The following is an 11,855-nucleotide window of genomic DNA, read 5'->3' on the forward strand; positions in this document are numbered from 1 at the left end:
TGTTAACAGTTAGCCTTTTTAAAACCTGTGCTGGGAAGTCCTATAAGTCTTAATAAATAAATAAATAAATAAAATACCAACAAAGAAAGCAGAAGGAGACAAAGATCAATTAGTTCAAGTTCATTATGAGGAAGGGTTCTGGAACAGATGATTAAAATATTTGTGAGAAAAAGTAGCTCATATTCCTTTAGTGTAATTCATGTCTAATGAAAATCAGTATTTCTTTATTTGAAAAGGTATTTCTTCTAGGAATGTTATCACCAGAATATCTAGATGATTCAAAACCAGTTTAAAACTACTGCTGTTAGTTCAGTGTTGATTAAGGGGAGGACATTTCAGATGGCATCTGTGTTGGGCCTTACATTTAAACAACAGCTACAGTAATGGGTAGGATAATGTGATGTATATTACACATAATATTGTGGAGGAGACAAAGCTGCAGGACGTTAAGAGTATTTTGTAGGACATGGTTAAAACTCAAGTTGTTCTTTCAATTTTCAAAATCGATAGCCTGTATTTTGTAAAATTTTGCATTTTAGAAAGAGAAAATGAAACTAAAATAGGCAGTACCTGTTATAGCTACGCAGAAATCATAAAATCATAGAATAATGTGGAGTACTGAATTATAAGGACCAGAGCCTTGTATGTCAGTAATGGAATATGTTTTGTTTTAGATGCATTCGTTCACAGCACTTGTATGCAGAACAGTGACTGCTATGTTTTGTTTGGTGCTGTTAAGATTCCATATGGGGTATGGAGCAGGGGATGAAAAATTAAGACAGTTTTATGAAGACACATTGGAGAGTCTTGCATTGTTTCAAAACATCTCAGTAGTATTGTTCTGTGAAGAAAAGGTTTAAAAATAGCTCTTCCTAGGCCAGGGAAAAAAAAAAAGATTGAGGCAATGCTGCAGAAAGTTTTTATGTATTTTAAATAGAGAGGACAATGGCCATTTGAATTCTTTTCCTTTGGTAGTGGACAAACAACTTTATCAAAAAGATGATGCATGAAAAACTTATTTTTAGGTTGAAGAACATGGAGAGGGACATCTAGACATCTCCATTGGTGATATTTTATATATGTATATAAAATCAGATACACCTGGAACAGACTAATTTCTTCTTGTCTCAGAAGAAAAAAGTGAGATAAAATTCGCAGTGTCTGACCTACTACTTTGTTAAATACAGAAGCAGGAAAAACAATTTTCAAAATATGGCAAAACATGATGTGATTGTACTGTAATTTGCATATTGCAAAATGAACAGTGTTTTTTTGGACCAGTGGGAAGGAAAAAGGGAAGTTCACTCTAAATGCAGTGATTGTCAGAGTTCTGGAGTGGGAATCATGCCAACTTCCACTTCTGTTATTCCTGTTGAGTTAAAAAACTACATATAAACAAAGTAGATTTTATATACTACATATTTATATACTACATATTTTAGATTTTATATATATACATATATATATATATATATGTAGCTTTACCTGTTTATTGATCTTGGCATATTTTTCTTGCCGTTCTATTTGAAGACAGTTGTCTACTGAAAATAAAGTATCTACTGAATATACAGAAAAAAATATTATTAACAGTGGAGTGTATGTATTAACTTAAAAATATGAAGCATCTGGTAATGATTTAGGTAACACAGTTCTTTTAAGTTTTCCAGCCTATACATCTGACACTATTTTCTCCATGGTTTGGTGTTCTGGAAGTTTCAGTAGTCTTGTTTTAATGTAAAGTGTTTACTACATGTTCTGTGTTCATCAGTGAAACTTCCTTCAGTTTCCTTTACGATGTTTAGATGTATTACATTTCGTTTTGAATTGATGCTGCAGAGGTGACTGAAAATTTATGGTGGCTAACTCAACAGAAGCACCTATTCCACTAATGTTCCAGTGATGTTGATGAAAGGAATAGAGCTCTCCATGAGCTCTCACTGAGTCTCTCCAAGCAGGCATGAGGGCTTCTCCAGAACAGGAAGCTTTTGTAAAAATGTGCATGACACTTCTCTAATGACGATAGTAAAGCAGAGGTGTAGATAATCTGGCTCAAAATAAGGTATTTTGAAAAATATGTATGCTTTCCTTTAGAGTTATTGCTTAAGGGAGATAAAAATCCTTATGATTTTGTTCAAGTATGGAAACATTCTATGTTGCAGTTAACTGCACTGCAGTTTAGCTAAATGGAATGGATGTATTTTCATACTACATTTTCATATGCTTAGCATTCTCTGCAGTTAAGGTAAAAAAAGCGTTGGATAATTTTAATCTATAATTTTCATTGAAAATACTATTTCTGCAGGAAGTCAGTGGTAGTTTGGCACTGTTTTTGTTTAAGATTTTCTAAGATTTGCCTGTAGCTTCTTAATAGATATCAGAATAGTAAAATGTAAATGCCTGAACTGAAGTCCTGAATCTTTGATGCATCATTCTATAGATATTCAACAGCTGTAAATATCTAAGGCATAAAATATGACATTGAGAATATTTAGATTGACTTTATTCATCCATTTAAATATTCACTCTCTATATAAAAGCTTTCCTGCTTTAAACTGTGCCTCCCTCTGTGTACATGTACCACCTGGATAGTGGTTTCTCAGTGCCAATAACTTACTGCTTTATCTCTTATAAGACATCTGTTATGCTCTCTCTATTAAATATATTTCAATCTCTTTTGTAATAACTGATTTATGCCTATTCAGTACTCTTTTATATCTTAAGATTAGATATTTTTGTCAGTCACTTCTTAAAATTACTATTGCGTTAATATTCTCACAACTTGCTCTTTCACTTCTGGATCAGGGTGATGCCATAAAGATGCCAGCTTCTGAGCAAATGGGGTAGAATCCCTGCAGAGTATGGAGAAAACTGAATCTTCACTGTATTGGTCCTGAATCATCGAGCCACCTTCATTGTTCGCATTCTTTTTCAAGTTTGCTGCAAACACCAGGGCTCTAAGCAGAATATCTTTGTTCATGCAGCTGTCAAAAAGTAACAGCAGTGATGGCATCTAGGATATTAAATAAAGAATCCATACTTAATAGTCAGGGATTTAGTTACATGTACTTAACATTAACTTTAAAACATTGGGGAAAAAAATACCTGCACCTAAACAGAAGCTACATAAACCAGAACTCCATATGCTGCACAGCATGCATGTTTGCTCTTTAGAAAAGACTGGCTTGTGTGTGTATCAATGCTTTGTACTTTCAATCTCCAAAATACAGTGGTCTAGAAAATTCCGATCTGTAAGAGGGTCTGCTTTTCTTCTAAATAGTGCTGGGTTTGCCCTCTGTGGTGATCTGAATGTTTGTATGTTAATATATCTGATAGAACAGTAAAAGATACACTTTTAACAGAGAACTGAACATTTAGCTACCCTAAATTTGTCTTAGTCATGAAAATCCGGTAATATCTAGATTAGCTCTGCTTCTGGCAGCAGATATCTCAAAAACAAAAGTTTGGTTTTTGAATTAGCTATTGCACATTTTAAGGAACTTATTTGGAGAGGAGAAGGAGGATGTGTAAGTGTTCCAGTCATGGATCTTTGTTTTGTTGTGAGGAAAAGATGTAACTGAAATAAACCTGTATGCCAAGTAGCAAGTATCAGATAAAAGTTCTCCATGGAGACATAAGTAATACACAAGGAAAGCTTATTTATAGTGCTTAGAGACAAAGATTTATGGATGCATTTGAGAAAGGAGGTGGGGATTTCAGTGGAATTTGATTTTATTTGGTACAGGCCGTTAGCTATTGAAACAGCGGTTGAAAACAATGATCTACAGTACTGCTTGTATTTGAACTTCGTACCCTATCGTAAATCTATATACTGACTGCATGTCTGGAAAGGATATTTTGAGCTTGTTTTTGAAACTCATCAGGGTACTTTGTATATTACTTTAAAAAGTTCATGGTACTACCCCGTTGGTGAAAAGTAAGAACAGTATCTAAGTTGTCACTAATTATTTGGCTTTAAACTAAAAGAGGGTAGATTTAGGTTTGGTATCAGGAAGAAATTCTTTACTCTGAGGGTGGTGAGGCACTGGGCCAGGCTGCCCAGAGAAGCTGTGGATGCCCCATCTGTGGAGGTGTCCAAGGCCAGGCCGGATGGGGCTTTGGGCAGCCTGGTCTGGTGGGAGGTGTCCCTGCCCATGGCAGGGGGGTGAAACTGGGTGATCTTTAAGGTCCCTTCCAACCCAAACCACTCTGTGATTTGGAATGTTGCACATGAAATGTGACCAAATGATTTAAAATGTCTACATTCTGTGACTCTCCATTTGCAAGAAATACAGTCTGCAATTAATATAATCTGTAATACACTGCAATCTAGGAGGCTAAGCTGTAAAAGACTGTATACATCTAACTATTAATTTTAACAAGGTACTTGCTAAAATTTTGCTCTGGAATTGTATGTGTACTTGTAATATTTAAGTTCTTCTAATTCATTTACAGATCTACACACATATACATATGTAAATGTTTAAAAAAAAAAAAAAAAGTGAAATAACAAGAACCTTACCTGAGCTCTGAGAAAATGTCTTGTCATGGCTGGGTTTGCAGATAAGTTCACAAGTACTTTCAAAACTTGGATCTGAAATGAGGAACATACAAACTCATTGCAAGCTCTAAAACCAGAATGGGTGAGAGCAGAAATTAGTGCTTGCTTATCTTCTTTAGCACTTTTGACTGCCCCTAATTTGCCCTGCTATATTTTACTATAGTCCACTATCCTCTGATTTTTCATAATTCCTTTTTTCTTAGAGTCTTTGAACACAAATTTTCACTAAAGGAAGGAAACACTCATGCAATCAAGCTGCTGCTTTTAATATTGTCACCAGACTGCAATGACTCCAATATATTCTCTACTGGCTTGCCTTTACCTTTTTTTTAAAAAAAAAAAAAAAAAAAAAAAAAAAAAAGATGAGAGCCTATAGAATTTGCCTTTACTCAGGACTTTAGCTTTCACACGATTACATCAGCAAATTAGATGAATCAACTCAATTGTAATACAGTTTTATGCAATTCTTAAATACAGGTCTGGTACTTTCTTAGTATTTTAAAAGCAGGAGATGACAGTGAAAAAAGATAAAATCTAAAGAATAAGCAGATAAAGAGTAGGATGCAGAGGAAAAAAAAAAGCAAGCTACTAAATTCTAATACCCAGCAAATCCAGTTTATTTTTTCCATTGTACTGAGGGATGGGATTGTTCCTAAGAAATGTGTTCTCAAGAAGCCAAAAGTACTGACTTACTCATTCACTTATGCATCTGTGTTTTTTCACAAGATGGACTAAAACACTGTTCCTAAAAATCATTACGTGTGAAATCCTTGTCTCTAAATTGGAGAGACATGGATTCGACGGACGGACTGCTCTGTGCATAAGGAGTTGGCTGGATGACTGCAATCAAACAGTTGCAGTCAGTGGCTCAATGTCCAGGTGGAGACCAGTGACAAAAGGAGTTCCTCAGAGGTCAGTATCAGGATCAGCACCATTTAACATCTTTGTCAGCAACACGGACAGTGGGATCGAGTGTAGCCTCACCAGGTCTGCCCATGACACCAAGCTGTGTGGTGCAGCCGACATGCAGCAGGGAAGGGATGCCACCCAGAGGGACCTGGGCAGGCCTGAGAGGTGGGCCTGTGCTACCTCATGAGGTTCAACAAGGTCAAGGTCCTGCAGCTGGGCCGGGGCAATCCCAAGCACAAACCCAGGCTGGGTGGAGAATGGATTGAGAGCAGCTCTGAGGAGAAGGCCCTGGGGGTGTTGGTGGATGAGAAGCTCAACATTTGAAGTCCTCCTTTGAAACTTTTCTCTTTCAATACTTCTGGCAATAATTCCCAAATCAGCACAGAATCACAAATAATTTCCTGTTGCAGCCACTCAGTTGCAAGAGATGTAACAACCATAAAGAAAGGAAATGGAGATCTTAGGTTATCACAGCTTGGCATGTTTCCCCAGAGATTTGTGCATCAGCGAAGCCTTTCACATGTAGATAGATCCTCCTTGCTCTGTGATGCAATTGCAAAGTTTCGGAAGCAGAAAAGAATTCTAGAGTTGCTGGAGCAAAGGCATAGAGCAACAACACTGTGCACACAGCGTTGGTTTGCTACAGCTCTATCCCTGTGAATGCACTATCGAGATGCTCTTCCCTCTCACCCCTATTCCTGAATCTACATAGAGAAAGTAATATTGATCCACATTTTACAGATTTTATGGACAGCTATCATCAAGGAATATTTGATTTTCTCAGCACAGTCTAAGCCACATAACAAAAGCAGTAGAAAGGAGGCTCGTAAAACAGCTTCATAACTGGTTTGTAACAATATAGTACTCATTACCTGTGTCCTTTCAGATCCTTCCGAAAGCACACGAAGAAGGCATGGGATCTGGTTTATCATCTTATGGTGGTAGTCACTGGTAACAGACATATTTGTCAACAACCTGAGCCCAGCGAGCTGCAGATCAGAATTCAAAGGGGCTGATTCAACACTCTTACAAACTTGTTCAATATATACCTAGGGAAAAAGGGAAGACTCCTTTTTAATACAAGCACATTTTCTATTCACAAATAGTATCATCGGTCTAGCAACAGTAGCCTAAAGTGAACACAATACAAAATCTAATCAAGGCACTTGGAAACAAGGACTTTGCTTTGGTTTGTTTTTAATACACACAGATACTCTGTTGGCCTGATAGAAGCAGACAGTACAGACTCATGCTAAATAACTTCCCTGAAGCATAAATTACTCTGAAAACCCAAATTGTTTTGACTCCATTCTAGAAGTGGCATATTTGCTTTAAGGAGTTTCAAAAATGACTTAAAGCAACTAAAGTTCTTAAATATTGAGATCAAGCTAATGATAAGTCTTGGAATGACATCCCTTCTTCCAACCGTGTGGCTCATTCACTGGCATACTCCTCAAGAACCATGGTGACAACTGACACCTGCAACTATTATTTACCTAGATTTCTTCTGGATGACAGCACACAATGAATCTTGGAGCCCTAACTAAGAAAAAAAATACTTTTACTTTATCAAAGGAGTTGTTTTCTACCTATATGCCTACATTAATGTTTTCAATTGGCAAGCACCACTTCAAAAAAAAGGTACTCAGCACTAAAGGTGCTGCAAATGACCACATACAGTCAAGATGTCTTTTTATCAAGCTAATGACAAAAACTCCCAAAGTCTTCCAACCTGCATGTAAACTTGGACACTTCTCAATCAGATAATGTCAAAAGTGGCTGCTTTTTTATGTCTGGTCCTGTTCCATCCATACCATCTTTTGTATCTACCAGCAGGACTTGTTGCCATTATTACAGCCTCTTCTTTTAAGATTAAAATATCACATGGAAAAATGCGTTGCAGACAAACCCAAGGGATCAATTCCCATTTTCTTCTCCAGTTCCTTTGCTTAAACGTCATGCTAGGCTCAGCCTGCTACCCATCTTAATAAACAACTGTTACTGACGTTCTAGACGTATTTGGAAATCATCTTGCCTCACATAATTTCACTATAAATTAACAGCACAGTCTCTGTTCAGTGGCATTTGGTGAAAGCTAAACACAGGCTGTCTAGTTTTGTGTCTTTTTTTTTTTTCTTTTCAAAAGAAGTAATTGCCAGTGTTACGATGCATTTTTCAGTTATCCATTTGGCCTTAGGATGCACAGATCATCCAGATCTGACGTCTTATATGACTAACCTCAAAAGATTTTAGCATCCTTCCCTGTATTTAATAAATATGTTGAAAGCCCTGTACTATTTTCTGTGATTCAATTACTCTTATTTTTTTTCCCTGTAAAAAAACTTACCTGTATCTCTTCCTGATTTTTAATATTCATACTCAAATTATTAAGTGCATTTAGTGCTTTTTCTGTAACTTTGGGAACACAATCTGAAAGCATCCCTCCAATAACAGAAAGGCCATCCAAATTTCGAATTATGTCCTGAAAAATAAAAGACATAATAAGATTACTACAATTTTTAAATTAAATGATGAAGGCTTTACTCAAAGTTTCTGTTTAATCCACATGGAATGTGTTAATGACTTCCACATGACAGACTACTTTTTTAAAAGAGTGTTAGCAGTTTGTTATTTCTTTATGTTATCATCCCATACAAAAACAAACTATGTATGGCATTTATTTTGAAACTATTACCAGCTTACAGTATCAAAAACATGTTGGAAAGTAATTTCATTTCACAGGCATCAATACTATACATCCTTCTGAAGAGCTGCTCAGAAAATAATAGAATTTTGAAGAGCTTGCAAAAATAAGACAGCTCCTAAAGCTGTTAGAAAAATATCTGTTATGCTTTGCTTGTGCTAAATTGGAGAAGGATTTGGTACAGCTTGTTAATTCTAAAATGTGCAATCACCAAGCTGCCCTTTAAGTATATTGCTTCCATTGAAATTACCAATAGTCCTGCTTAGGGTCAAAGTGTTATTTGATGTTATTTGGCAATGGCATAATGCCTTTACTTCTAAACCTTGGTGCAAAGAATGCTTAAAGCATCTCAGATTATAGACGATCAAAGGTAATTATTGCATATCAAGTTTATAGAATAGTTGAGACAATGATATTAGAAGTAGAAATTATAAAACTTTGTCTTTCTTTTCCCTTACACTTCTTTTTTTTTTTTTTGTTCTCATTTAGAAGTCATTAAATCACCAAAAGACAAATTCACCCTGGAGGCTAAGCCTTTACAAAGGCATGAAAATGTGCATCCATCTCAAAGCTTTTCTGCATCATATTCCCAACTGAATTGAAGAGACTTAGTTGGGAAGCTACTAAGATGCAAATGGCATGCAACTTCATAAACATAAAAAACTACATCAAATTAATCTCAGTGAATTTCAGACCAGATCCTGAAATTATTTACCTTGTCTCAAATTCAACCCTTTAATTAACATTACAAAAGTGTAAGCAACAAAAGATATAAGGATATTTACAGTACTTTGAAAACACGGAATGCTGTACAAAGTTGTATAAATGCAATTTGTACAAAGATTAAACTTAGATAAATCTTCTAAGGTTGGTAAATTACATTCTTTGCACTAGCAGGAAATAAAGGCATAGACATAAAATGGATTTTAGAACACAGGACAACCTAGCTCTCAGTCTTGTGTCACTCTTGAGCAAAACAACACCTTTCATTTTCCATACTGACTGGAATTGAAACACCATTGTTTCCTAAAAAACAATACTTACTTGATTTACAGAGAAGGCGGCACTATTGCTGAGAGTGATTAAAGCTTGCTCTTGAATTAATGGATCATCTGTGGCCTGGAGCAAATGAATAAGTTTCTGTAGAGCATCCGCATCCATGGTATGGGGTGACTCTGGAGGGCTTTTGTCTGTCACTGTTTAAAAATTAAATGAAATACTTAATACCAAGTTTCAGACATTTCAGTTACCACTGAATGCTTTTTTTACCAAGCTGAGCCTTAGCTCTTAGTTATAGTACATATTGTTCTGAGTTTGATTGTACCCAACCACCATATCATAGCAAAAAGATTCTGTTTTACCACAGCAGGACTCCCATCCTTTTTCCTGAATCCCATGGCTACTTCTTTTCAAAGTAGAAATGATAAAAAGAAAAAAAGGAATATGTAAACAAAGCTTGGTGTACATTACTCTCTGGTTAACCAACAGCAAACCTCCCATTCAAAATTATAAGGAATATTCACCAAACATGCTAATTTTTTTCTAATGTTCCCTGAAATTAAACATGGAGATCTGTCTGAACACTGTGGGAAAAGAGAATAAAACATCTGATTTGAAGACTACTATTTCCAGACATTATGCTAATGATATTTTGCCAGTAAGCTGAGGTTCTTTGACAAAGTAACAGCCAAAATGTTAAGAATGCTGCTGTTCATGGAGTGCAGTCGCTTGGCTAAGGAAGGCCACTTCTCCGTCTGAGTGATGCTATGGAGTACCTGGCTTTCATAAAATTGTGACACTAATGACAACAAGGACCATTTTCAGCCAGGTTGGAGGCAGAACTATTTAGGTAGCTGAACTGCTTGAAGACCCGATCTGTGACTATTGGACTAGTCACGGATGGCTGGAAATGACTTTTGGAAGCTAAGAAATCCTTCACAGGTTCTCATATTTGCTGCCAGCACTTCCTCAGGCAAACACCATCACATTCCTTGATTTAAAATAAATAAATAAAATCAGAGCAAATTATAATAACCCAACAGCTAGCTAGGGAAACCAACTAAATTGGTTCTTATCTGCATTTTCACATTGCAAGTTCCTTCAGGCCCACTTTTGCTTGGCTTTGAGTTATGGGGGCACACCGCTTCAACACCAGAACAGCATATAAACCTGTTAAGTTGATACGCCGATTGGATATATACGCTTCAGGGGAATTAAAAATGCATATATTTGAGGGCTGTTGTGCTTTTTTTTTAAATAACGAGCCCACCCCCCGCCACACACGGCGGCTTCTCCCCGCGGCTCGGGGCCTCTCCCAGCCGAGCCCCCCGGCGCTGCCGCCATCCCCTCCCCGCCTCACCTGAGGGCGCCCCCCGGCCGGCGGCCCCCGCCCGCCGCCCGCCGCCACAGGCAGTAGCAGGCGGCGGCCCCCAGCACCAGCCCGGCCGCGGCCGCCCTCACCGCCGCCCCCCGCCGCTCCCCCATCGCCCCGGCCGCGGAAGCAGCCGCCCCATCCGGCACCGCCCCGCGCAGCCGGGGGAGAGCCGAGGGGGCTGAGGGAGGTGGAGGAGATGAAGGAGCTGAAGGGAGCCGGGCATTGCCGTACCTCACCGCAGCTTCGGCTTTAGCGGCGCCCAGCAGCCGCGAAGAGCCTTTGCGAGAGACTTGGGAGAAAAAGGAGAACGCACTTTTTCATTACTATTATTTTTATTCTTAACTATTCGTCTATTTACAGAGACCACTAAAAACAAACCTAATAAAGTCTTAGCAAAATACACCCAACGCATTAGAAATAAACGCGTTTGAAAATATTCGCCCCGGGGGTGCTGCTGGCCGCCCCCTCGCCCTGCAGGCACTCCTTTTACTCCTTTAACTCCTTTTACTCTTTTTACTTCAGACACCGACCGGGGCAGCCCCGGCCATGGCGCCCCCAGCCCCGCAGGGCCCGCGGCCATGGCGCCCCTCAGCACCTCGGGGCCTGCTTCCGACGGGGTAATGGCGGCGGCCTCGCCTCAGCTCCGCGGCCGAGCCGGTCCCCCTGGGGAAAGCGGGATCCTGAGCTTCCCCCTCAGCTCGAAGGGAAGGGAGCACCGAGCTGCTTGGGCACCCTCCGAGATTTGATTAATTTTGGGGGGTTTGGTTACAGAAATGCTTTTAGATTTCAGCAGGAAAGTGGTGTGCTCAGCGCCTGCGTGCTTTCCTTCTTGCTGAGCGCTGCGCGTTGTTTATGTTTTTTATGGTCTGTCAAAAATGCCTAGTGCCACGTTTTGGGTATTGGTGGATTAGAGGCGTATTGACACAGGAGGAAATACATTTCCATGAAACATTAAGGTGTAAAACCATGTCACAACATTAAGGGCTACAGAGGAAACAGTTTGTATTTCCAGCCTCAGCATTCTTCCCTATTCTCTATATTTCTTTGTTTTCTTCCCTTTTTACCTATGCCAATTTCACCTCTGTCTAGTTCAAAATCTGCAGCAGCCCTTTTGCAGCTTCCTTAAACAACGACAATACAAAAAAACAGTTTAAGAGTCATCGTGATACTTCAGGTACCAAAAATAGACCCCACTTGCAAGCAGCTATTACAGCCAGGATTTCCATGGAAACACTAATAAAAAATCCTGAGCCAATTAGAATAATTATGGAGCAGCACACCAAGCAGACTGAGTACCTCTCAAGAGAATC

General features: G+C 38.7%; 1 protein-coding gene across 1 annotated transcript; it reads right to left on the minus strand.

The window, feature by feature from the left end:
- Positions 1-1,498: 1,498 nt before the first annotated feature.
- ARMC10 (armadillo repeat containing 10) lies at positions 1,499-9,364 on the minus strand. The gene is made up of 5 exons (XM_084285962.1): positions 9,216-9,364; positions 7,815-7,949; positions 6,340-6,516; positions 4,520-4,591; positions 1,499-3,010 (listed from the first exon to the last, which is right to left on the minus strand). Exons 1-5 carry the CDS (start codon positions 9,330-9,332, stop codon positions 2,756-2,758), a joined length of 756 nt encoding a protein of 251 aa, XP_084142088.1. The 5' UTR covers positions 9,333-9,364; the 3' UTR covers positions 1,499-2,755.
- Between the last annotated feature and the right edge of the window lie 2,491 nt (positions 9,365-11,855).

Source organism: Netta rufina (genome assembly GCF_964035555.1).
Source record: "Netta rufina genome assembly, chromosome: 1".
NCBI lineage: Eukaryota > Metazoa > Chordata > Aves > Anseriformes > Anatidae > Netta > Netta rufina.

What these genes read in the sequence shown, in the direction of transcription:
- ARMC10 (XM_084285962.1), bottom strand. Translation starts at nt 9,332, where the DNA reads ATGGATGCGGATGCTCTACAGAAACTTATTCATTTGCTCCAGGCCACA. An exon ending in AAGGATCTGAAAGGACACAG is followed by an intron (nt 4,592 to 6,339) that starts GTAATGAGTACT and finishes TCCTCATTTCAG; the next exon opens with ATCCAAGTTTTGAAAGTACT. An exon ending in GACATTTTCTCAGAGCTCAG is followed by an intron (nt 3,011 to 4,519) that starts GTAAGGTTCTTG and finishes TTAATATCCTAG; the next exon opens with ATGCCATCACTGCTGTTACT.